The 27,457-nt window shown below is 41.0% G+C and overlaps 1 protein-coding gene and 1 pseudogene across 1 annotated transcript in view; one reads left to right on the forward strand and one right to left on the reverse strand.

Annotated features, from left to right (window-relative positions):
* DNAJC15 (DnaJ heat shock protein family (Hsp40) member C15) overlaps nucleotides 1-27,457 on the forward strand; it is an 82,037-nt gene that overhangs the window by 27,027 nt on the left and 27,553 nt on the right. Inside the window, exons 2-3 of the mRNA XM_058670699.1 lie at nucleotides 18,800-18,851; nucleotides 19,699-19,772. Of these exons, the coding sequence (XP_058526682.1) occupies nucleotides 18,800-18,851; nucleotides 19,699-19,772 (126 nt within the window). The remainder of the gene's footprint in view (nucleotides 1-18,799; nucleotides 18,852-19,698; nucleotides 19,773-27,457) is intronic.
* LOC105941703 (eukaryotic translation initiation factor 2 subunit 2-like) lies at nucleotides 5,671-6,951 on the reverse strand (annotated as a pseudogene).

Consider the following 27,457-nt stretch of genomic DNA (forward strand, 5'->3'; position numbering starts at 1 on the left):
AATATTAAGTTCTTCATGGGAATTGGTATTTTAAGTTCAAATGTGTTTCTTTTGGGAAGGACCAGGTAGATTAATGTGGATTGGTCCAGTTTAGATGTGAAAGTCTACAAAATTCATTCTGGCTTAAAAATATTAGGGTAGGATAATTGTAAAAAATTTCTTAATACTGCATTGGGCCTTTTACCTAGATTCTCCTTAATTTGATTTGCATATGTAATAGCTGTCTTCTTGCTGGCAATCTTTCTTGTTCCCTCTCTTTTTCTTCTTTCTTGCTGCTCTTTACATTCAAAACGTTTTGTTTGTGGAAATTGAACCAGTTCAGCACAAAGTGACTTGGGATTAACCCTAGAGGATTGGCTCAGTGTGAGGTAACAAGGATTTTGAGGCATTCTGCTCATTCTTTTCCATTAGCAGATAACTTGTCCCCCTTTGTGTTACTAATCTTCATATTACTTTGCTTAAGCTAGATTTATCATACTCGTTAGACAAGTCAGTTCAAAAGGCAGCTAATGCCATCCCTATCCTAGAGCTGTTTCCTCGCAGCAAAAAGACATTTTCATTCTAGTATAAGACAACGTCTTTGATATTCTTATTTATTCTCTCATATTGCACATCTAGTCCCAGTAGATCCTGTTGGCTATACCTTGAAAATTTATCTAGAATCTCATCACTTTTTCTATTTTTATTACGAATCACTCTGGTCTGTTATGTCTGTTTTGCATTTCCCACCGGTCTCCATTTCTTTGCCTTCAACCCATGTTGACAGTCTCTTTGACAGCCGAAACCTCCTTAGAATTCTAAGTCGGGTAATCCTGGGCTTCTGCTCGAAACAGTGGGCTCTGTCGCTCAGGCTCGAGTCCTTCTGTTAACTTGTAATGTCCCTCTGCGACCTCATTCCCTGATGCCTTTTCCCCTTCCCTTCTCTGCGCCAGCGGACTCCTGGCTATTCCTCTGCCACCGAACCGGCACCGATCTTTCCCTACATACTACAATGACTTCCTCACTTTAATATATATAATATATATATATGTATATATATATTTTTTTGGTCACATTTTCAATGAAGCTTTCCCTGCCATTCTCTAAATGTATTGCTGTCACCAAAAAAAGCACATACCTGTTTCTTTACCTATTTTATTTTTCTCCATAGCATATATTGCTGTGTGTGAAGATGTAGCTTTACATGTCTAGGGATTTTATTGGATGAATCTCCAGGATTTATAAGCATGATTGGCACATGGCAACACTCAAAGCGTTTATTGAATTAGTAATACACTGATCAGTCAACCAGTCAGACAGCCTTCAAATGGCTGCTTTTTAAATTTAAACCTCCCTTTTATTGGGTGTTTCTTTTTGTTATGTTTAGCAAATCAGTTATTCTTTCATATTTTTCCTACATGACCTATGGGTTATCTTGATATCTTTATTTTGGTTTTGTATAGAAGTGTACCTCACTTGAGATTACTTAATTTCATTTTCTGTCTCAGACTTTTTGATATGTTAACTTAGTTGCAGCATGTTTTGAGGTGCAATTGCTTGCTATGTTTTAAAATCAGATCCGATTAGAATTACTCATATTTTCTCATCTGAAAACATGATTCCTGCTATTAATAGAAAATGCAGCAGATACGTCCTGTAAGAGTGTGTGGATGGTGAAGATGCTGGAATCCTTCTCATGCCTTTACAGAAACATTTCACAAACGTGCTGTGTGCTGAAAGCTGAGCTACAGAGGTACAAGCCATTACTAAATAATGTGTTCTGTATTAGAGTAGGGAGATCTGAGTAATCTGGGACAATTGACAGTTTTATTTCGGTGGCAGCATGAGTGGGGAAAGCAGCTGTAAGAGAATGACTTGAAGTTACTTGTTGAAAGAATTTCCAGGAAGAGTAGAGCAGAAGGAGGAAAAGCTAAATATGCGAGAGTGAAGAAAGATGTAACAGTATCTGCCATGGTCTCACAGTGTCCTGCCATTTTTCATAGTGTCTCTTAAATCATTACGAGGATCTTAGAGATACTCTCATTTTATAGACAAGAAAACAGTCTCAGAATGGTTTCGGGTCTCAGAGCTGTTAAATACCAAATTGGAATTGAAATCTGTGTCTAATTAACTTCAAAACCCATAGACTTTGCTTTTTTTTTTTTCCACCATGAAAATAACTAATTTTTCTTGCATTTTACAGAAGTCTATGAAGGTTTTTAAAAAGCATCTCCTTACCCCATCATGTTTTTCTAACAGTTGTTAAAGCAGGCTGTGAGTGTGTCGGCAGCTTGAGCATTGGCATCCTGCAGGGATTTCAGATCATAGACCACCCTAAGAACAGGGTGGGTTTTCTCTCTTTAATTATTATTATTCAATTAATTAATAATTATTACTATTAAGATTAATTATTAATATTAATATTAATTATTACTATTAATAATTATTACTATATTATTATCATTTTATGATACAGTTCCATAGATCCTGGGAGATTTTCCTTATCCTCTTCAATTCCTTACCCCCGAGTTCCCCTATATCATTACTATAGTAAGTTCTTCATACATAGTCATATGTCCATCATGGAGGCATGGACAGTGGCAGAGAATCCAGCATCCTATTGTCACATGCAGTGAAGTTTCATTGGGAGTCCATCTTTGGAAGTAGAGATGCATGCTGCATTGCATCCTCACAGATGGATATGGTAGTCTCCATTACACAGTTACCGTACATTTCCTTAAATGAAAAGCCACAAAACAAAAACCAGCAACAGGAAGGAAAAAAATCAACAACACCATGAAGTTAAATAACATGCTACCGAATGACTAATGTGTCTCTGAAGAAATGAAATCAAAAACCTTCTTGAAGAAAATGATGCTACTGTATGATCTATGAGTCGTTCAATAATTTAATCAGAAGAAAGGGGTTTGAAGAGATGAAATTAAAAAAAAAAATCAAAATTCAGTTTCCGCTGATCTTTGTTGGTGAGATGTGCCTCCTATAGGCATAGGCAACAAAGATATGGGTTTTGTTTTTTAACCCAGTCTACTCATCCACGACATTTGATTGATGAGTTTAAGCTGTTTACATACAAATAGGTGGTAATTTGGACCTGTCATTTTAGCAATGGGTTGTTCATTGATTTAGTCTTCTGTTGTTTTACCTGGGATGTTCTTTGCATTTGCCTTTGGTTTTGGTGGGCACTATTCCTTTTTTCGGTCAAGAAAACATCTTTAGGTACCCTTTGTACGGCAGGTTTGGAAGAGATATATACTTTTTTTTAAAGATTTATTTATTTTTATTACAAAGTCAGATATACAGAGAGGAGGAGCAAGAGAGAGGAAGAGCTTCCGTCCGATGATTCACTCCCCAAGTGAGCTGAGACGGGCCGGTGCTGCGCCGATCTGAAGCTGGGACCAGGAACCTCTTCCGGATCTCCCACGCGGGTGCAGGGTCCCAAAGCCTTGGGCCATCCTCGACTGCTTTCCCAGGCCACAAGCAGGGAGCTGGATGGGAAGTGGAGCCGCCGGGACTAGAACCTGCGCCCATATGGGATCCCGGGGCTTTCAAGGCGAGGACTTTAGCCACTAGGCCATGCCGCCGGGCCCAAGAGGCATATACTTTTAACTTTTCTTTATGTGGAAGAATTTTATTTCATTTTCAAAGACGAAGGAAAGTTTTGCTGGGCACCTTATCCTGGGTCAACAACTTTTTTGCTTTTAGAATCTGGAATGTGCCGCTCCATTCTCTTCTGGCCTGGAGAGTTTCCTTTGAAAAGTCTCCTGTGAGTTTAATTGGCATTTCTTTATATGTCAGATGATTTTTTTTCATTTTTTTTAAGGCTCTTTTCCTATGTTCAACTGAAGAAAGCTTGATTATCCTATGTCTTGGTGAAGATTGATCTTGGTCACCCCTGTTGGGAGTTCTGTGGCCCTCCTGGATGTTGTTTCCCAATTACTCCTCTGGGTTAGGGGAGTTTTTGTTTATTATTTCATTAAACACTTGTTTAAACCCAGCTTCTCTTTCTGCACCTTCTGGGACTCCCATAACTCTTGTATGTGGCCTTTTTATAATGTGTTTCAATTCCTGAGTACTTTTTTTTTTTTACCCTGATGCAGCTCTGCTTTTAGCTTTTTGTTTCCCCCCGGTGACAGGAACTATCTTCTAATTTTGAGATTCTTTCTTCTGCCTCCTTCATTCTATTTTGAGACTCTCCACTGTACTTTTAATTTGTTCCACTGTATTCTTCATTTCTAACGTATCAGCTTTCATTTAATTCATTTCCTGTGTGACATACTCCTTAAATTCCTTGAATGCCTGCTTTACGTGCTTCTCAGTGTTGATAAGTTTTGTAACAAGTGTTTTGAATTTTGTATCTCCCATTTTCTTGATGTCTTCCTCAGTGAACACTGAGGTTGGTAAAGGGTTTTGCTCCTTTGCAGGAAGTCTTTAGTAATATTTGTGTCTTTGTCTCTTCTTTTGCTCTTGGTCATTGCATTTCCGGTTAGCAGAGTCTTCTCCTTGGGGCAGGTTTCTAAGCTGTGTCACCCACAGGTCTACAGTTCTATTTTACTTATTGCAGTTGGTACACAGCTCTTTGTTTGCAGTCAATTATGCCACTCCCTGCAGCAAGTTCCAGGTCCAGGTTCTTATGTTAGATTTCCACCATGGTCTCTGCAGCCCTAGCTCCTGGCCCAGTACTTGAAACCTCCTGTGATACCATGTTGAGGCTGCACTGTTGTCTGTACAGCCTTTCTCCCACTTCCAGTTGGAGCAGGTCCCAGGATTAGGGAGATACCAGGTTTCCTATATAGCTAGGTGGTTGTTGGTGCTGATCTTGCCAGAACCTGTTGGCTGTTAGGTCTGAGGGCCACATTGCACGATGCCATAGTCGGTTTTATTTTCCTGTGGGACCAGCACAGTGCACTGAGTTCAGTGAGTTCTCACCAAGCTCGGCACATGTGCAGCTCACTGTTGTCCCTGCAGTCTTAAATTCTTGACCACATCGTCCCCAATAGCATCTAAAGTGCCACTACTAGAGTTCTTGATCTGCTGGCCATCAGGTTTACCCGGACCTCTCTTGGGTGGAACCTGTAGGTTGCCACGTTATTGCAGTTCACTGAGCCAGAAATTACAACACTCCTAGCTCAGTACACTTGGAGTAATGTTCTGTACCCTTTGCCTCCTGAAACAAAATGGCGCTTGATTCAGCTCTTTTTAGAGGGTGGACTGGGTTGTGAAATCACCCTGTTCCGCACTACCCTTCTGGGATCTGCTGCTGTGTCAAATCAAACAGAGCAGCAGTATGGGCAGTTCTTTGTCTGGGTTCACCTCTGAGCTCCCAGTGAAAGTCCCTTCTCACCTGTTTGCTGGTGAAGTTCCTGCTGCTAGTGCAATTCGGATTGCCACTTGTTGAATGCCTCTGGAGTATCAGTCACTGCAACACCACACTGTTGTGTTGCTCCTTTCCTGTGTCTTTCAGTCTCCAGGTACCCCTCTGCTGTTCTATCCTCTTTTATTTCCTGGAATATGCCCCCTCTGCTTCACCCTGGCTAATGTTTCTCTTTCTGTTTAAACGTGTCCCTACCTATTCTGCCATCTTGATTCTCCCTGCCTTGTTTTTAGTACAGTGATTTATCCACTGTAATAGGAAACCTGTCCAGCCGATTCTCCACAACACACTTTGCAAAATCAGTGGTGATGAGCAAATTGGTTAGTTTTAGCATGGAGCTGTGCTCACTTGCCTGTGACAGCCTGGATGCCAGTTTTGATACTGACAACAGAGCATCAAGAATGACAAGTCTTGCACTGTAGGAAATAGTCGGGTGTTCCGTAGGATTGTGTCTGGTGATCGGCATGTGTGATAGTATTCCTTGATATATCTTCTCAATACATTTTCCATTTGTTTCTGTTGGAGTGTTCCTTTGATTACAATTTGGTTGTTATCATTTATAGAGCCAGTTGTACCCAACTCAGCCAATAAAAAAAAGGAGATGTTTGTACTGATAATTTTATAGTTGACAGTGTCTATAAAGTTGACAAAAAGTTTTCTTGATTCCTATTTGGACAGCCTGTGGAGGCTTCATGACAAACTCTTTTCTCTCTAGCAACCATATCTGGATTACTTTGCCTCATGATGTTGAACGCTCGATTCAGCAGCTCCTCATAAGTACAGTCCTTTTTTATTACAAAGTCAGATATATATACATAGAGGAGGAGAGACAGAGAAAGATCTTCGTTCGATAGTTCACTTCCCACGTGACCACAGTGGAGCTGTACTGATCCAAAGCCAGGAGCCAGGAGCTCTTCTGGGTCTCCCATGCGGCTGCAGAGTCCCAAAGCTTTGGGCCATCTTCGACTGCTTTTCTAGGCCACAAGCAGGGAGCTGGCTGGGAAGAGGGGCTGCCGGGATTTGAACTGGCACCCATATTGGATCCCAGGGCGTTCAGGATGAGTACTGTAGCTGCTAGGCCACCATCCTGGGCCCATAAATGTAGTCTTTTGAGCCTGCCCAAGCAGGGCCTGTCTGGTTACTGAATGAGATGCCATCATTTTTCTTGCTCTCTTCACCTTCTAAAGCTTCGTCCTTTTCTATTTCATCCTCATCTGGGAACTTGACATTCTTTTTTCTTTATTTCAAACATATCATCAAGGTCATCATTTGGTTCAGCTGGATCTTGAACATCACTTTGAATTTTAAGATCCTTTACACCTTCTTTTACTTCGTCAGTCTCAAATATGCTTTTGTTTTCTTTTTCTTTTGATTAAAGAAGTGTAAATCATCTAGATCATTAGAAGCATCTTTCATCCTGCTGTCATCCTTGGCAGCTCCCACATCTTTGTCCTCCATTGGCTCTGATTATAATTCTTTTGTTCCTAAGGGCTGCATTTCTTCTGAGTAATCCCTTCCTCATCAAGCACAAAAGACTTCTTGCTCTTAGTAGGATTGAAAATCATCTCCTCCCCAGACATGGCTGCGTCTCGAGTGGGCTGGGCATGGACTGAAAGTTAGATGGATCAGCTCCCATGAACCCATGACGGATCTGTTCCAAGCCGAGACCTCCCCCTCCACCACACCAGCCTCTTGCATCAGCGAAGGAGAAGCCTGTGGAGTTCCCGTAGCACCCCTTCTTACACTGCTAGGTCAAGGATGCTAATGCTTGCTTTGTGGACGAAAACAGAAAGTTTACAATAGTAAGAGCTGTGAGGAATGGGAAAGAGGACTTGGAGGAGGATAACAGAGATGAAGCTGCCAAGGTTGAAGGACCAGCAGACATCAGAAATCCTGCTTCTGCAAGGATGCTACTTGGTGTGGATCTGCCGCTTTTCCTGAACTGGAATTAGCAGCCTAGGAAAACTGTTTTCTGTGATGGTTCATTGTGAACCCAAAGATTTCATTCAGATTTTTCCATCTGTGGTTTCTCTAGTGCTATTATACATATCCCTGGAAATGTTGTAACCCAAAAAATGCATGTAGGTTAGAAGGACACATTGAGAACTGTGGTTTTAGACATCTTTGACAAATATGAGATCATACATTTTTAAAACTTCCCAAATTATAAAATTTTTTTTGTGTGAACACAAATCATTTTTGTTTTCCGTGAACATGACGAGATTTCTGAAAGTTAAATTTCTAATTTGGACATAAGTAGGATATTATGTTCCCTGTTTTCCTTATATAGGTCTTTGTTCCCAAAGCCCAGGCTAAGCCAGTTGTAACAGAATGTGCATATCTGCAGAAGGATAAGCTTATTTTACAGCTAGAAATATGTTAGCCTAATTTTATGTGACAAAAGAAAAATGTATCCAATGATATCTTTTGTAGGCCTAGAAAATTGTAGTTACTTCTAGAAACTAAGTATTAGTATAGCCAAAATAATTTTTTTTTTTTTTAACTGCAAACACAGATTTACAGACAGCATGAGAGACAGAGGTCATCCAGGGCCAGGCGTTATAGCCTACCACCTAAAGTCCTCACCTTGCACACCAGGATTCTATTTGAGTGCTGGTTCTAATCTCAGTAGGCCTGCTTCCTCTCCAGTTCCCTGCTTGTGGCCTGGGAAAGCAGTCAAGAATGGCCCAAAGCCTTGGGACCCTTTACCCACATGGGAGACCTGGAAGAAGCTCCTGGTTCCTTGCTTCGGATCAGCACAGCTCTGGCCATTGCATCCACTTGCGGAGTGAATCAGCAGATGGAATATCTTTCTCTGTGTCTCTCCTCCTATCTGTATATCTGACTTTCCAATAAAAAAATAAAAAGTAAATCTTAAATAAAATGTCTTTCCCCATTGGTTTACTCCCCAAGTGACTACAGTGGCTGAAGCTGAGGCCATCTGAAGCCAGGAACCTCTTCCGGGTCTCCTACATGGGAGCAGAGACCCTAGGCTTTGGCCCATCCTCCCCTGTTTTCAAAGGCTGTTTAGCAGGGAGCTGGATGGAAGGTGGAGAAGCCTGGGTGGGATTTGGCGCCCAAGTTACCAGAGATGCTGGTGCTGCAGGCTAAGGCTTAGTTTGCCTCTCCACTGTGCTAACCACTCAGCATTTCCCCCTTTATGTTGTCATTTTTCTCTTACAGTTTAGTTCAAAACATCATTGTTTTAAAAGCACTCTAAAGTTGAAGTGTAACTTGTGTAACTGGAGCAAATACAGTGTTGTATCTATAAAAGAAACCAAAAGAATTAACCCCAGAATTTAACCCCAGAATTCATACTGAAGTTTAAGTAAGTAAAAAGATGGCATAGAGATCGAGTATATGTAAAATTTTTTTCAGTAATACAGAATATGCTGCTAATTCAAAACATGCTGCTGGAACTCTGATCTGTATTACTTGCTCCAGATGAGAAACCCATTATTTGTAAAATTAAGGTCAAGTAAAGATGTCTTGGGAGTCCTGTATGAGTTACTTACTCAGACTTCAGGTTGAATGTTAAGTTTGATTTTCAATATTTTAGATCACACATTTCATCTTCCCTGTTTGGCTATTTTGGGGACTGAGAGAAGTTGGCACTGTTGCACAACTCAGTACATTTTTCTGAAGAGATACCTGAGGCTTTTCAGGGACTTAAAAATTAGATAGTGGATAATGTTTTTATGTCCTAGGACACAAAACATATTATTGTGAACAATGAGACCTTTTAAAATGTTTATAGACCTAACATTCTTATTGTTCCCAGAAAAGCAGTTTGTGAAGGCTTCTTTTTGTATTCCAGAGTAGAAATTCCAGTTGTTATAGTTTGCACAATTTGACTTTTTTTAGTTTCAGCTTGATTTCAACTCCCGAAAATACCTGTATTTTGTATAATAGAACTGCAAACTATTTTAATATTAAAGTAATTATGTATGGTTAGATACTCAGTTACAGACCTGTTATAAAATGAAATTTTAGTTCCAATGGGTTTTTGATTAGTTACGCTAATATCCTCTGTTGTTTTAGTGTGGATGATTAAGGGTTTTAAATCTTTATTTTTACTTTTGAAGATACAGTTCCATAGACTCAGGGATTTCCCCTTCAGCCCTCCCCATTCCCCCCTCAAATGTATCATGATAAAATAGGTATAGACAATGATAGAAAGGCCAGCATCTAATTGTCAAGATACATCCAGCAATTTCATTGGGACTCCACCTATTATTCGAGAATGGAGATGCGTACTGCCCTGTATCTTCACTTCTTGGTATGTTAGTCTCTCATTTCCTCTAGATGAATTAAATGTTTACCTCTATATCTGTTGATCTTGCATTTTGCATGAAGATTGCCTTGTGTCAGAACGTATGATATTTATCCTTTTGGGATTGGTTTATTTCAGTGAACATAAAGGTCTCTAGTTGGGACCATTTCTTGCAAATGGTAGAATTCCATTGTTTTTAATGGCTGAGTAGTATTCCATGGAGCAGATGTAGCACAGTTTCTTTATTCACTCCTCTTTTGACCGGCATCTGGGTTGTTTCCCTGTCTTTGCTACAGCAGATCGGGCTATTGTAAATACAGGATTTCAGATCTCTTTCTCATATGCAAAATTCATTTCCTTTGGGTATATTCCTGGAAGTGGGATAGCTGGATCCTTTAGTATACCAATTTTCAGTAGTCTTAACACTCTCCATACTGACTTTCTTAGTGGCTGTACTAACCTATACCCCCACCAACAGTGAAAGAGGTTGCCTTTCTCCTCACATTCACACTAGCAGGTGTTGTTAGTGGAATTCTGAAGGCCAGTCTCAATGGATGTAGATGGAATCTCAGGGTAGTTTTTATTTGTATTTCCCTGATACCTAGGGAGCCTGAACATTTTAAAATATGTCTGTTAGCCATTTGGATCTGATCTTTTGAAAAAGGTTCATTTCCTTTGCCCATTTCTTCACAGGGTGTTTTTTTTTTTTTTTTAATTTTGTTTACTTTTATTGGAAAGTCGATGTACTGATAGGAGGAGAGACAGAGAGGAATAATTTCCATTCATTGATTCACTCCCCAAGTGGCCGCAAAGCCATTGCTGGGCTGATCCAAAGCCAGGAACTGGGAGCTTCTTCCGGGTCTCCCACACAGGTGCAGGGTCCCTGCTTTCACAGGCCATAAGCAGGGAGCTGGATGGGAAGTGGGGCCTGTGCGATTAGAAACAGTGCCCATATGGGATCACAGCACATGCAAGGCGAGGACTTAAGCCACTAGGCTACCAGATCGGGCCGCACAGTGTTGTTTCCTGTTTAGTTTCTGAAGCTGTTTGTACATCCTGGATGTTGGTCCCTTATTGGTTTCGTAGTGTGCAAAGATACTCTGCCATTTTGTTGGTTGCTTCTTCCCTTTGTTGATTATTTCCTTTGCTGTACAGAAGCTTCTCTGTTTGACATAGGCCCGTTTGTTTATTTTGACTTTGCCTGCCTGTGCTTTTGGAGATTTTCTAAGAAGTCCATACCAAGGCCTGAGGTATTGCAGAGTGCTTCCTGTGCGTTCCTCTGATAGTTGGATGGTTTCTGGGTGCAGATTTAGGTCTTTGATGCACTTAGAGCCTGGTTTTTGAATAAAGTGAGGTGGAGCTTTTTAATTCTACAGGCTGCTGTCCAGTCATCCCGATAACATTTATTGAAGAGACCAGCCTTAACCTGGATTATTTTTAGTTCTCTTATCAAAGATCAGTTGGTGGGCCCAGCGTGGTAGCCTAGCAGCTAAAGTCCTCACCTTGTATGTACCTAGGATCCCATATGGCTGCTGATTCTAATCCCAGTGTTCCCATTTCCCTTTTAGCTGCCTGCTTGTGGCCAGGGAAAGCAGTCAGGGATGGCCCAAAGCCTTGGGACCCTGCATCCGCATGGGAGACCCAAAAGAGACTCCTGGCTCATGGCTTCGGACCAGCTCAGCTTCGGCCATTTAGGTTGCTTTGGGAGTGAACGGATGAAAGATCTTCGGTCTCTATTCATGTCTATATATCTGACTTTCTGACAAAATTTAAAAAATAAAAATTTAACTAAAAGACACATACCCTTATTAAAAAGAAAAAAAACAACAATTGATGTACACGTGTAGGCTGTCTCCTTGAATTTCTGTTCTGTTCCATTGATCTTCTCTGTTTCTGTACCAGTACCAGACTGTTTGGATGACCACTGCTCCACAGTATGTCTTGAGGTCTGGAATTGTGAATCCTCCAGCTGGAGTTTTATTCTTCAAGATGGCTTTGACTACTCATGGTATCTTGTGTTCGCACATGAGCTCTTGTCGTCTTTCCTGAGAAGAATGTTGTTGGGATTTTGAATAGGATTGTGTTGAATCTGTATATTTTTAATATTATGGACATTTTGATGATGTTGATCCTGCTGATCCAGGAGGGTGTTAAATTGCTCCATCTTTTAATATCTTTTTCTATTTCTTTTTTAAATGCTTTGTAATTTTTGCCATGGAAGTCTTCATATCTTTGGTTAGATTTGTCTCTGCTGTCTTAAAGGGGACTGTACTTAAGAATTCTTTCTCAGGCATTAGTTACTTATGTATACTAGCGCCATTGATGTATGTTCATTTTGTAGCCTGCTACTCTGCCAAGCTCCCTTATGATTTGCAACAGTCTCTTGATTGAGTCTCTGGTTCTCCTATGTGTAGAATCATGTCATCTGCAAACAGGGATATTTGAATTCCTCATTACCAATTTAAATTTCTTTAATTCCCTTTTCCTTGCCTAATAGCTCTAGCTGATATCCTCTGTCCTTTTAGTGTGAATCAGCAAGGTTTGACTGTGTGATTTGGGTATATTTAATGAGTATCTTTATTCCCATGATCCACCTTGGTGTAGTGGTTGATTGTTAAAGATTGAAAAGTCTGTGATGTTTTTCTTTCTGGAAGTTAGTCTTCAAAGTAGAACTTGATGTTCCTGATGAATCAGCATTTTCCTTATTGAATGGATGAAAAATGAAATACATGGTAGCAGACACTCCTTGCTTCCCCTCTCTTACCTGCCTTTTTATGTTGTGACTTCTATACTAAAGGGTGTAATGGAGGTTTTGAATCCTCTGAACTGTATGCAAAATTTCATTTGCTCTGGCTGCATTTGTTTTCTAGGGAAACTATCCATGGATATTAGTAAGTTTTTAAGAGACTGTAAAGAACTGGGCATTGAGCAGAGATGTGAGATGGTTGCCTAGGAAGCCTGTATCCATATCAGTGCCTGGGTTCTGCTCCTGGCTATGCGTCCAATTCCAGCATTCTTATACTGTGTACCCATAGCAGCAGAGGATGGGGGCCTGATTGTGTCTGACCGTCCTTTACCTGACTCAGCCCCTGCTGTTGGAGACATTTAGGGAGTTATTCAACAGATGGAAAATCTGTCTTTGCCTCTTCTGCGTCTCTGCCTTTGACATGAACTGAAATTAAATAAAGACTGTAACTGGAAAAACTAAAGGAGACAGAACACACATCTAGCTATAATTTAGTTCCATAATTGTTATATTAAAAAAAAATCTTTGGGAGATTAGAGTGGAATAAACATTGGAGTCTGACTCATTTGAGATAGGCATTTGGAGCAAGTTGCTCCATGTGTTTGCATGTTTCCTGAAGTTCCTTAAGTTGTTGTTTTCAAACTTTATATCCTGGTTATTCAAACAGACACTTCGTACGATTTCAAGTCTTGAATTTGTAGGGGCTTTATGGTCTTTCTGTGGTTTATCTTGGAGAAGCTTCCATGAACTGATGAAAAGAATGTGTGTTCTGTATTTGTGGGATGAACTGTTCTGTAGATATTGATTAGATCCATTTGGTTCATGGTATTGGTAAGCTTGGTTGGTTGGTAGTTTTCTGACCATTAGGCTTGTCCATTGATGATAGTGAAGTGTTGAAATCCCCCACTATTATTGTATTGGTGTGTATCGCTCCTTTTAGATCCATTAACAGTTGTTTTAAATATCCAGGTGCTCTAGCATTGAGTGCATATGCATTTACTATAGTCATTACTTCTTGTTGAATTGATTCCTTGGTCATTACATAATATCTCTTTGAGTGGTATTTATGTTAAAGTCTGTTCAGTCTGATGTTAGAATGGCTATACCAGTTTGTTTTCCCTTTCCATTAACATGCACTTTCAGTCTGTCTTTCTTGGTGAGATATGTTTCCTGTAGGCAGCAGATAGATGGATCCTGTTTGTTGATCGAATTAGTATGCCTTCTAATTGGAGAGTTTAGGTTATTTTTGTTAAAGATTATTATTGAAAAAAATTTATTGTTCAGAGGCAGTAACTTGGTCCTACACGTTCAACAAAAGATTTCCTTGTTTGGTTTACATTTGCTTTTAGCTTTGCCAGGAAGTTTTGCACCTCCCTGTTCTTTTATTATGTTGGCTATAGTTCTCTCTTCTGTGTGTGGCATATCATTAAGTATCATTTGGAAGGCTGGTCAGGTGGTGGGAAATTGATTTGATTTCTTTTCGAAAGTATTTTGCTTGGATATAAAACTCTGGGTATGGGCCCGGTGGCGTGGCCTAGCGGCTAGAGTCCTTGCCTTGAAAGCCCCAGGATCCCATATGGGCGCCGGTTCTAATCCCGGCAGCTCCACTTCCCATCCAGCTCCCTGCTTGTGGCCTGGGAAAACAGTTTAGGGCGGCCCAATGCATTGGGACCCTGCACCCGCCTGGGAGACCCGGAAAAGGTTCCTGGTTCCCGGCTTTGGATCGGCACGCACTGGCCCGTTGCGGCTCACTTGGGGAGTGAATCATCGGGCGGAAGATCTTCCTCTCTGTCTCTCCTCTGTGTATATCTGGCTGTAATAAAATGAATAAATCTTTAAAAAAAAAAAAAAACTCTGGGTTTGCAGTTTATTTTAGATCTTGGATTATGTCTCTCCATTCTGTAGCCTGTAAGGTTTTTGGTGAGATGTTAGTTGTATGTTTGACTGGAGATCCTCCAGAGGTCATCAGTCATTTCTCACATGTATGTTGAAGAATGGTTTATGTTTAACTGTGGAAAGTTTGACTGTGATGTGTCATGGTGAGGATGAGGTCTGTTTGGAGTTCTCTGTGCTTTCTGTATTTGGATCCCACTTTCTCTGTCCGTAGCAGGGAAATTTTCAGTGGTTTGCACTGAACAGGCCTTCTAACCCAATCTGTCCTTGTTTGCTTTCAAATTGTTTGGTATCACACAATTCCTGGACATTTTGTTTTGTTTTACTCAATCATTGTGATATTTTTTTTTTTTTTTTGGCCTGGCTGTGATTTTTTTTTCCCAAGAATTATCTTGTAGCTTAGAAATTCTTCTGCCTTGCCAACTCCCAACTCTGTTGTTAAGACTTTCCCTTTTTTTTTTTTTTTTTTTTTTTTTTTTTTGGCACATTGAATTTTTGGTTTCTCATTTTAGTTTTGTTTTTCTTCAATATTCCAGTTTTATGTGAAAACCATTCATTCCTTACATGATTTTCTTTTTAAAGACATTTTTATTGAAACACAGATTTATAGAGAGGAGAGACAGAAAGATCTTCCATCCTCTGGCTCATTCTGCAAGTGGCTGTGATGGCTGGAGTTGAGTCAATCTGAAGCCAGGAGCTTCTTCTGGGTCTCCCACATGGGTGCATGGTCCCAAGGCTTTTGGGCCATCCTCTGCTTTCCTAGGTCACAAGCGGGGGACTGGATGGGAAGTGGAGCATCCAGGACACAAACCCGTGCCCACATGAGATCTTGGAACATGCAGGACAAGGATTTAGCCACTAGGCTACTGTGCTGGGCCTTATTTGGATTTTCATAAGTTTTGCATCTGTTTCTCATTGTTTTTGAATACCCTATGATTATTTTTTTCTTTTTCAAGTGGTTTCTGAATATCTTCATCTTCGCCTTTTAAAACTGAAGTGTTTTTGTATTCCTTTGGGTTAGTCATGTAGCCTTCTTTGTTTATGTTGCTCAGTGATCCATCCCTGTTTACTGTTGGGTAATCTCAATTCTGATTTATGGGTTTTTTGTTTTTTGTTTTTCTCTGAAAGTGTGTTTTCCAGTTTTGTGTCTCTGTGGTTTAATGGAGCAGATGATTTTTTTTTTAAATGGTAATCTGGGGTATGTGCTGGAAGTGAGCCGTGTAGTCTGATCAGTGTTCAAGCATGAGGTGAGAGTCCAGAGTGATAACCAGGTTGGTCTTGATGGATTATGTCTTTGGCCCTCACAGAGGAGGTAGTGATCATGACTGTGAGTGTAACTGTAACTTCCCTTTGGCTCTTCCAAGGTGGTTGACATCCCCAGGGATGCTGTGGTAGCTCCTACGCCCAGCCGTGCCAGCATCAGTACCACACAAGGGATCTGTGCAGTTCCCTGTGTGCCCTGAGCTACAGCTGTCTGCTGTCCTCAGTCATGCTGTCACAGAATCCCCACAGTCCCAGGGTGCCGCTGGGGCTCTACTCCTTTCCATGAGGCTGCCCTAGCTATGCAGGAGAGGCCTTTCCTTGTCTGTGTGTTTTTCTATGCCTTGAGTCCTCTGTGTGCTTACACCTCAGGTCTGTGGGTGGGCTTCTTATTTGCTGATTGTTGCATGGTTCTCTGCTCGTTCTCTGATGTAGACTCTTAATGAAGCCAGTGGAGAACATGGACCCTTTTTTCCCTGCCAGAACCCCTGAGATGTTAGTTTAGTGAATAACACAGACTACTACTTATTTTTTTTTTTTTTTTTAAGATTTATTTTATTTTCATTACAAAGTCAGATATACTGAGAGGAGGAGAGACAGAGAGGAAGTGGAGCTGCCGGGATTAGAACCAGCGGCCATATGGGATCAAGGCAAGGACCTTAGCCACTAGGCCACGCTGCCGAGCCCAACTACTACTTATTATTATCCTTATTATTTTATGGAATTTACAAGATGCTATGTCTGTGGGGAACATGGACCTGTTTTCCTGATGGGACCAGTGAAATGTGTCTGTGATATAAGATCAGGCATTTGACCTCTGAAAAGCCAAGTGTGCATTCTTACCAAGCCAGTGCACACAGGTCAGGGGATTTTGTGATCCCAGTGTGAAGTCGCCACTGTTTGAAACCAGTCCCCGCCAAGATGGCACCCACTCGCTGCTGGTTCAGCTGCTCTGCAGGGGGAAGGGAATCAAAACACTCCCCTCCACACCCCTCTGCATCCTTGTCCTGGATCCCACTTCTCCGTCTCAGCTTGCTTTTGAACATGGGATCAGCTACTCCTGCAGCTTCCCGCCAGGGAACGTCACCCACTGCTCTGGTGGCTGTTCCTGCCACCTTTCTGCAGGAGAGCTCCAGTTGCCACTAGCACATCGAGCCAGTGCCATGCTGTCCAGCTGTCTCTGCCGCTTCACAGTGTCTCTGCGTCCTCTACAGCTTCTCCATTGCCGAGCTTTCTGCACCTGTCACCTGGGGTCGCGCTCCATCTGCCTCTCCCTCACTAATCCTTCCGTGCCAGAATTAGCGGTTCTTTGCCCTATTCAGCCATCTTGGACTTCCACTTAACTCTGTACCTACCAGAATTTATTTTGGCTGTGAGTGCCTATCAACAAAATGTAGTGAGCTAGGGAGATAGATCTTTTATCTCATAAAAAATAGAGGCAGTTCAGGGGTTGTTAGCTGTGATTATACAGTCATCTTTCAGCTAATCCTTCTCCTTTATGCAAGATGGCTGCTCTAGGTGTAGTGTGTATGTTCTAGGCATCAGGAAGTAGAAATGGAAAAAGAAAGGGATGTTTCTCCATCTGTTGAAGGACTAGGAACCTGTACATACCACTCTGCTTACATCCTGTGTTAACACTTAACACAGCGAAACCCAAATCCAAGGGAGTATGAAAAAATGTCTAAAAAAATGAGAATTCCTCACTTGATAGAAGAAGAAGAAAGGAATTTTTACCAGCTCATAACTTTAGTTTCTAATGTTCTGCATTCTTGGCCCTTTATTAGTTTAGAAAAATAGGAATTAAATAGCTTCAGTGTCTGTTTTTATTTTTAGGGCTTTGAATTTTTTTTCTGAATGTAGAACTAATTTTTTTTAAAGATTTATTCATTTTATTACAGCCAGATATACACAGAGGAGGAGAGAGAGGAAGATCTTCCATCTGATGATTCACTCCCCAAGTGAGCTGCAATGGCCAGTTCTGCGCCGATCCAAAGCCAGGGGAACCTGGAACCTCCTCCGGGTCTCCCACGCGGGTGCAGGGTCCCAATGCATCGGGCCGTCCTCAACTGCTTTCCCCGGCCACAAGCAGGGAGCTGGATGGGAAGTGGAGCTGCCGGGATTAGAACCGGCGCCCATATGGGATCCCGGGGCTTTCAAGGCGAGGACTTTAGCCACTAGGCCATGCCGCCGGGCCCAGTGTTAATTTTTTTTAAAGATTTATTTATTTTTATTGGAAAGGCGGATACACAGAGAGGAGGAGAGGCAGAGTGGAAGATCTTCCATCTGATGGTTCACTCCCCAAGTGGCTGCAACAGTTGGAGCTGCCAATCCGAAGCCAGGAGCCAGGAGATTCTTCCAGGTCTCCCACGTGGGTGCAGGGTCCCAAAGTCTTGAGCTGTCCTCGACTGCATTCCCAGGCCACAGGCAGGGAGCTGGATAGGAAGTGGAGCTGCCGGTATTAGAACTGACGCCCATATGGGATCCCGGGCATGCAAGACGAGGCCCTTACCGCTAGGCTAGCGTGCCAGGCCCTGTAAATCTAATCTTTTATTAAAATGTAAATTATAGCAAATGACTGAATACTACAAATATAAAATGTAGTGGAGGGCCCCGTAGTGGTAGCCTGGCGGCTTACGTCCTCACCTTGCATGTGCCAGGATTCCATATAGACTTTGATTCTAACCCCTACAGCCTCACTTCCCATCCAACTCCCTTCCTTCTTGTGGCCTGGGAAAGCAGTTGAGGACAGCCCAAGCCTTGAGACCCTGCACATGCATGGGAGACCTGGAAGAGCTCCTGGCTCAGCTCAGCTCTGGCTGTTGTGGACACTTGAGGAGTTAATCAACAGATGGAAGATCTTCCTCTCTCTCTCCTCTCGGTATATCTGACTTTCCAATAAAAAGAAATCTTTAAAAATATAGTGGAGGAAGAAATGTCTTTCTAGCTGATAACTAACCCAATATTAAGATAATTTATGTAATTCTTTTAGCAACTGATAATATTAAATCTTGGTTAGAATGAATTCTAATTTGGGAAGTAAAGTGAAAAACCACAATTATTTTAGTTCACTGAAAATTAACTGGTATGTTAAGTGGCAGAGTTGATCTTGTATACACTATAGTTTTTTTTTTTAAAGTTTGATTGTTCACAGTAGAGCATGAATGAACTATATTGTTTAACATAATTATTCTCATTAAAAGTGACTTAGTTTTCAAGCCCAGTGTGTGACTCTGATAATCATTTTTTTCCTCCGTAGGCAAGAGGTTTGATAGCTGTAGGATTGGGTGTTGCAGCTGCTGCATTTGCAGGTAAGAGGAATAAAGAACATGTCAATACATGTTGAACAAATGTTTCCAAACAGCCGCTGTACTGACTCATGAATAGATTCTTAGCTTTCTGAGGGTTTTGATTTTCTGGCATTATTCCCTGTCATGCTCTCCAGCACTGATAGTTACCAAATACTGTCCATGATGCAGAATCTAAATATAATGAAGAAAAACTAGTAATTCAAAAACTAGAAAAATTAGCCCCCAAAATAGTTGACCTTCCTGGAATATTTTTTTCCAGTTTGACCTATAGCATACTATATAATAAAGGATACTTATTTTGAAGCAATATAATTCATAGAGTGCCTTTATTTTCCCATGTTTTTAATTTAATTACATTTACACATTTTGGGGCAGTCCTTCTAAGACATGAGGAATAATTAATGTCATTTTACTTTATCTGCATTGAAAGCAGATACGTTCTATGGACCATAAATATCATTTGCTTGACTGATTGATTTAATTGCTTTTTACAGTAATTATTTAGTATCTTTAGTACCTTTTAAACAAAGGGATTTTTTTCTTCAGCTTATTGCTGAAAGAGTACTAAGGTGTTATTTTTGTCATCTATAACATGAATACGTCATATACAAATATTACAAATATACAGTAATGAGCGAATATTGATGCATTTATCGCCTACAGTGGTACTAAAAGTGAAATTCTATCCTGTTCAATACATTTTTATAAATAAAGCTTTCTTGAGAATATTGAAGTATTTATTGCCACAGTGTATATAAGCTATCAAAAAAAAATACTGTGGTAAACATCTTGAAGTTGTTGACTTTGATTATGAGACATGTTTGCTTTTATTCATTTTACTACTTAGGTCGCTACGCGTTTCAGATCTGGAAACCTTTAGAACAAGTATTCACAGAAACAGCAAGGAAGATTTCAAATCCGGTGAGTGAAATATGGCTTCACTTAGAAAACGCATGTTGATTTTTACCTCTATGATGTATTAAAAGTAACCCAGGAAATGGGCTGGATGTTTCTTAACTTCCTGCATTATACCATTGCTGAGTCTGTCCAACTGATTTCATTTAAGGTTTTTTTTTTAATTTTTTATATCCATTCTTTGTTTTGATGTCTATTATGCTTAGGTTAGTACTATTATATCAACTTCTAGGTAATTTATTTTGATTGTGTATGCATTTACTCAGTACTATATCGGCCTCTGCCAGAACAGCTGATGAACAAAACAGAAATGATTATTACCTAGATGGTGCTGACTCGAGAATTTATTTAATCTTGAAATCCTAAGCAAGCCTACTCGCACCACAACACGTGGCCATCTCAGAGTAAGATTCTAGCCATGAAATCCTGCAGGGCTTTACTATCTAGCAGCACTGTGGCCGCGCGGGTGAGCTGCATACAAGGGAAGAATGAACGGATCATCTAAACATGTACAGTGTGAATTGTGGTTTGTGACCACTGCAGACAATACAAAGAAAACTCAAAGTGCTGCAGCATTGACTGACTTCCAAGAAACAGTAGCAGACTGGAGTAGATCAGCTTGGCTTACAACAATTTGAGAATGAATGGCAATGCAGTATTTATTTAATAAATAAGAAGGTACTTCAAAATGTTAGTGGACGGTGGAACTAAAAGATTTATTTTACTGAAAAAAATTTTTTGAAGTCCATTAATGAGGAATCAAAATTTGAGAAGCCAGGGTTGTGCTACAGTAAGTTAAACTACTTTAACTGGAACACCAGCATCCCAGAGCCTGTTGAGAGAGACATGGGTTTATTTTATTTTATTCATGGCATAAGTGACTGATGATGGGGCCTAGGTTGGTGATCTGCAGCCGTTGTCCTTGTGCACCACATTAAATAGCAAGAGGTAAAGCAACACCATAATTGAGGCAAATCATGATGGGCAAAGCAGCCTGTTGTAGTCTGCAGAAACAAGGCGGTCAATCCAAGGACACCGCTTGAGATCTGTACCTTGGCATGGGAGGCTGTCCCAGAGACTGCTTCTCCTCACACACAGCTCACCCTTTCTGAACACACTCCTTATCGGGGAATGTTTTGTATTCAGAGTCCTGTGCCTTCCCCACATCGCTGTGTGAGTTGTGGACTAGAGAGGGCCAAAATAGAAGCTGTGCAAAGCAGCCAGTGTATTGAGATAGTGACAGCTGATGGTGGCCTGAAACAGAGTAATAGTTACCGACACAGTGACACGGTTCTTTAAAGGAACGCTATGTATGTCTTCCCATGTGTTTGTAAATAATAAGTGGGGAGAATTTCAGAAATTATTTCTCTTGTGCTGATCTTTAGTAGATATGTGTATTATAGATACCTTAAAGAGAGAACTCCCAAACTTTGTGGCCTACATTATTTAACATTGTAAAGAAAGAGCGAGCTGAGACAATTGACTCTGTCAGGTAGTCTTACCAGAAGCAAGAGGATAGTTCAAAAGACTACAATAAAGTCTGCATTTTGTTTTAAAAACGGGGACAACAGAAAGTACATCTCCTTGTCCCTGTCCTTGGGGCTTTGGATAAGAAAGTGACTTTTGATAAATCTGCCTTTTTCATTATATGGCGATGTCGTCTTCATGACAATTATACCTCAATGAAGATTTACTTTCTAAAAACAATTAAATATTAATCACTCCTGGGAACCTGAGAAATGAAATTGTGCATACTTTGTCTCAATACTGCTGAGTCCCAAATGTCAGCCTTTATAAACATGGAATTTACAGTGTTTGATTTTTTTTAAATATTATTAAGCAGTTTAGCTGCTAACCAAAAATCTATAGTAATCATGTGTCAGTAAATTTTTGTCATGCGGGGAGAAAAAGTTCAAGACTCATCCCAGTTACAAGGTTTCTTTGAAAGTCAGTGTAGAGTGTAGAGAAAAAGAGGGAGAACTCTTCCATTCGCTGGTTCCTTCCCAGACGCCCACAACATTGGAAACCGGAGCTCCTTTCTGTCTCCCGTGTGGGTTTAGAGGCCCAAGCCTAGGCCATCCTTGCTGCTTTCCCTAGGCTCATTAGCAGGGAGCTGGCCCTCGAGCTAGCACCCTTATGGAATGCTGGCTTTGCAAGCAGTGCTTTGCTTGCAGCAGCATAGAGCTAATTCCTATTCTTTATCATGTTTTTGTTTTTTTTTTCCCTAGAGATTTTGTAGGTGTTTTGGAGTTTAGTTAGTTTTTTTTTTTTTAAAGATTTATTCATTTTATTACAGCCAGATATACACAGAGGAGGAGAGAGAGAGAGGAAGATCTTCCATCCGATGATTCACTCCCCAAGTGAGCCGCAACGGGCCAATGCGCGCCGATCCGAAGCCGGGAACCAGGAACCTTTTCCAGGTCTCCCACGCGGGTGCAGGGTCCCAATGCATTGGGCCGTCCTCAACTGCTTTCCCAGGCCACAAGCAGGGAGCTGGATGGGAAGTGGAGCTGCTGGGATTAGAACTGGCGTCCATATGGGATCCTGGGGCTTTCAAGGCGAGAACTTTAGCCGCTAGGCCATGCCACCGGGCCCGGAGTTTAGTTAGTTTTTTAACGAAGAGTGACAGGAAGAGAAATTGATTTTCCATCTGTTGGGTCATGCCCCAGATAGCTGCAGTGACCTAGACTGAAGCCTGCAACAGGGAGTCAGAACTCTGTCTGGTCTCCCGCATGGGGATGGCAGGGGCCCAGGTACTTGGGCCGTTCTCTACTGCTTCCCAGACACTTAGCAAGGAGCTGGATTAGAAATGAAGCAGCTGGGATGCAAACTGGCGTATCATTTTGGAATGCTGCTGTCCTAAGTGGTGGATTAACCCGCGACATCACAGTGCTAACCTATGAAGCTTTAGCACTGTGTTCATCCTTCTCATAACTGGTTTTGTGTTTTTCTCATTTTGGTGGAATGCTGCCTGGGTTTTTTTTTTTTTTTTTTTTTTTTTTCATATGGAATGCATGGGTGGTAAATAGTTTAAACTTTTCTCTGTTAAGTTGTTTATGTTCTCACTGTTAGCTGCCAATTAGCGGCTAACTCCTGATGAGGAGGACTCTGACCTGCTCAGTAACTGCATGCCAGCTTTCCTGCATTTCCACACTCACAAACGCTGCCCACCTTCTTATTCTGTTGGAGGCAGCTTCTTCTGGTTTTCTTTTCTTTTCTTTTCTTTTTTTTCCTGAAAATTTGAGTGAATCCAGGAACAATCTTTTTTTTTCTTTTTTTACTAATTATTTCACATTATGTGACAGTTTCATAGGCTCTGGGAATTCCCTCACCCCTTTCCCCTGGTGGATTCCTCCACCTTGATGCAGTATTACAGTTCAAATTCAATCAAGATTCTTTCCTTGCAAACGTATACCAAGCATAGAGTCCAGCTACTTATTGTCCAGATGGGTTGAACAGTTTCTTGGGGAGACCATTTCTGGTCCGAAGTTAGAGCTGGTAGAATATCATCACAGTCAATTAAGAGTCCCAATATAACATCAACAGCAATTTGCAATATTATGGAATTGACATGGTTTTGAGTAACCAGTATGTTAAAAAAAAAAAAAAAAAGCAAGTCCTAACCACAACCTATGATTAGCTCATTGACATTTCAATTTTAGTTTATATACAGGACCGGCTGCTATATACCTTAAAATGGCTATAAGGTACCATTCAGCTGTCTCGTGTCTATTTCATTTTAGTATTTAGCCATTTGTTGTGTTGAAGTATAATTTTGCTGATCTTGGCAGATTTTAGGATAATCTAGACTGGCTTGTAACTCTAACAAGACATTTGTCGACATTTAAGGTGCAGAACATTTTGGGGGGGGGGGGTGTGCAGGGAAATCCTCAACACCATGGTGAGGAGTAACTAATCTTTGTGTCCCACCCAGCAAGGCATGAGCCAATCCACGCCAGCTCTTTCCTGTCAGATTCCAAGCTCTACTTTCTGTTGTTTGTCTATTTATTTTAGGTTTTTTTAGTTTGTATGATTGTTTGCTGTGAGGGGTTTTCGAAGCGATCCCAATGATCATTGCGAGGGAGAGTGGGGGTCCAGAGGTGGAGCCAGGCTCGGACCAGAGAAAGCTCTCCTCCCTGGTCCCGAAGGACGTTTATTGTTCTTCTGTTTCTGCGGACCGCTCAGGGCTTCTGGTTGTCTTTCCGATGACGTTGGTTTCTGCACGGTAGTGTTTAGACTTCTTCCATCCCCTGGGGAAGTTCCGGTTGGGGTGGGACCTCAGAGTACTCGGCCTCCGAGCGCATCCAGTTCCCTGTGGCCTCCTTGGCAGTTGGAATATAGTCCTTGTTGCTCGTATTAATAGTTTGTGGTGAAGGTCTGGGAGTCTTCATGGTTGGGATCCAAGCTTCCTCCTTACCACCTGCTCCACTCTGGAGTGCCCCCCTGCTCCACGCACATGACCTCCTGTTAAGAGGTTGTCAGGATCGCACCCGGTTTCCCCCTCATGCATTGGTATAGTAGTTTTACTATTGTTTAGTGCCGCTTTGAGTCTGTTGTCTATGAATTACCAGATTTGATCTTGATAGGCTATATTGTACTTTTTCCTCACTCTTTTTATGGTCCCGAAAGACTTCCCTGCATTCCCTCCCCATTACGGATTAACATAGCGTATTGAGGGTATAGTAGGTTTTACAGTTTTTCGATGTAGATCTTAAGTATTCTGACATTAATTGTTGGTTTATAGATTATATCGCATTATCTTATTGCATTGGATACAGGTTGCTAGAGATCGCACTAATATTACAATATACAGGTACTATCTTCCAGGTTGTCATCTTTTCATCTCAGATTAAGGCAAACATGTGGTATTTAACCTTTTGGGATTGGTTCATTTCTCTTAGCATAATGGATTCCAGTCGGGCCCATTTGACCACAAAGAACTGCATTTTGTTTTTTTTTAATAGCTGAGTAGTATTCCATAGAGTAGATGAACCATAGCTCTCTTATCCAGTCTTCTGTTGATGGGCATTTTGGTTGCTTCCAGGTTTTATAGGAACAGAAGTTTTAGGTGGTGCCTCTGAGTTGTTCTTTTTTTTTTTCCTTTGGGGGGAGGGGTTCTCTTAATTATAGGTGTTTCAAAAATTTTTCTTATACTCTTTTCCATGATACAGTTTTGTAGTATAAAGTTTCCTCTCTCCCTCTCCCCTTCCTCTCTCTCTAAATTAACTGTTCCTAGCCCTGCCTGCTATTTTAGTAACACTCCTATCACAGTGTAGTCTGTTAGTAACAGTTACAAGTTTTAACTCTCTGCTGTTTGATTCATTGCACTGTAGATGTAGGCAGAGTTAGAACATCTAGCATCATATTGCCAAGTATACCTAACTGTTTTTAAGTCCTCTCTTTATTCAGGAGTAGAAATACATATTGCAATGTATCTTTGCTTTTCAGTTGGCTAATCTCCATTATACAGTTCATCTGTGACAGTGTGTACTTGATTACCCATAGATTTGTTTTGTCCTTTCATGAAGGCTGTCATATCAGAGAGAACATACGGTATTTGTCTTTTGGGGACTGGCTTACTTCACTAAGCATGATGGTATTTAGTTGGGATATTTTGTGACACATGGTCGAATTTCATTTTTTTTTTTGGTTATATATTTTGAGTTGAAGGGCAGAGACAAAGATATCCATCCAATGATGCACTTCCAAAATGCCTGCAAAAGCTAGGGATAGGCCAGTTGGAACCAGTAGCCCAGAACTTGGTCTGAATAACCCATCTAGGTGGCAGGGACGCAGCTGCTGGAGCCGTCATCTGCTGCCTCCCAGGGTGTTAACAGAAAATTGGAATGGGAGTTAGCCAGGACTTGAACACAGGCCTTCCAGTGTGTGATGTGGATATCCCAAGTGCCATTTTAATGGCCATGCCAAATGCCCACCTGTCAGATGTCTTAGTGAGCTATAACCCATTTAAAAATTATCTTTTTTATTATGTATCATTTTTCTTACACTTTTGATTCTTTCATAGTCTCTCTAAATGTAAATTAACAAAAATACAGTATGAAGTGACTGTATAAAATTTAGTCCACACTGTACTATCATACTTTTGTAAACACCTCCTGTTGGTATTGCGCTGAGTACAGATGTTGCACGTAATCCACTAGCTTTGTGATGCTCAACATCCCATAAGAGTAGCCTGTCTCTAGGAAGTTGCTATTACAGTAAGAAGTGATCTCTTATAGTTGGAACATATGACATGAAGTATGTTGTGTGGAGTGGCATCAGTAAGGCTTTAGTCAAACGGAAGGCTGTTAAGTTTCTTGGAAGTTGAAAGTTAGATGAGGATTAGGTAAGCGTGCTTAGGGTTGTGCTCCCTTAATCCTCACATTATGTAGGCATCAACTCCAAATATTCTTGGCTTTCCTTCTGCTTTGGTGGACTTGCAACAGCTCAACTAAGTGGGGAAGTTGACTGTGAGGGAATTGTGAACCCCTTAGGTATGTTGAGAGAATCATGTCTTTTACAAGGAGCCCAAAGGCAGGCTTGGAACCTCTGAACTCCAGGAGAGGTTGAGTAGCATACATGTTTTTCTCCTGGGTGTCGCTGCCCTGCTCTCTAGCCTTCCAGGTTCTGAGGTGAGATCAGCTGTTACTCCCTTTTTCTTTCTCTTTTTTTTTCTTTATTTATTTATTTGCAGGCCCAGCCAAACTTTTTTCTTTTGAGATGTGCTACCAAGAGTAAGGTGCATTCTGGATATGTGGGTCTCTTAGCACGAAATCAAAAGTGACAGGTGTTAGACTCTGTGTTAGTAGGGATGGTATGTCTCTTGTTTTTGACTTACTAGATTACCCAAGGTTACTTTGTGTATTTTTTAAAACCTCTAAATTTAATGATTTTCTGAGACTGATTTGTTCGTTCTTGCTGTTTGCTTGTGCTCGGGGCTGCTGTGATTTTTCTGCATGTGTGGTCTTTCTTGATTTTTCTTGGTTTTTCATATTCCAGAATTTATTTAAACCTCCCAGTTTGCTGTATGTCCCATTTCTTGCTTTCTAAGGTTGTTAGGAATCGTTGTTGGAGCGCAAACCACCTTTGTAATTTCAGCCTGCGCTTTTGAACTTGGGCCCTTTTACGTAACATTTTTAATGTATATAACGGATTCAGCTAACATTTCATTAGTGTTAAGGATAAAACCCTGAGTCATCATCTTTTGAGATATTTTCTGTATGAATTTGTCTTTTTATTTGAGTAGGGTTTCTTTTCAAGATTTATTTATTTTGTTATCGGAAAGTCAGATATATGGAGAGGAGAAGGAGAGACAGAGGAAGATCTTCCGCCCATTGATTCACTCCCCAAGTGACTACAATGGCCAGAGCTGAGCTGATCCAAAAGCCAGGAGATTCTTCTGGATCTCCCACGCGGGTGCAGGGTCCCAAGGCTTTGGACCATCCTTGACTGCTTTCCCAGGCCACCAATGGGGAGCTGGATGGGAAGCAGGGTCACCTGGGCACAAACTGATGCTCTTACAGGATCCCAGCGTGTGCAAGCAAGGACTTTAGCTGCTAGGTTACTGCACCAGATCCTTGAGTAGGTTTTGAAATTGAACTTCTGTAATGCACATGTAAAATCCATGGGTATGCATTACATTTAAAATAATTTTCTATGACCCAGAAATTTACTTTCTGTAAATCAATTAG

The sequence above is a fragment of the Ochotona princeps genome, chromosome 12, assembly GCF_030435755.1.
Source record: "Ochotona princeps isolate mOchPri1 chromosome 12, mOchPri1.hap1, whole genome shotgun sequence".
Lineage (NCBI taxonomy): Eukaryota > Metazoa > Chordata > Mammalia > Lagomorpha > Ochotonidae > Ochotona > Ochotona princeps.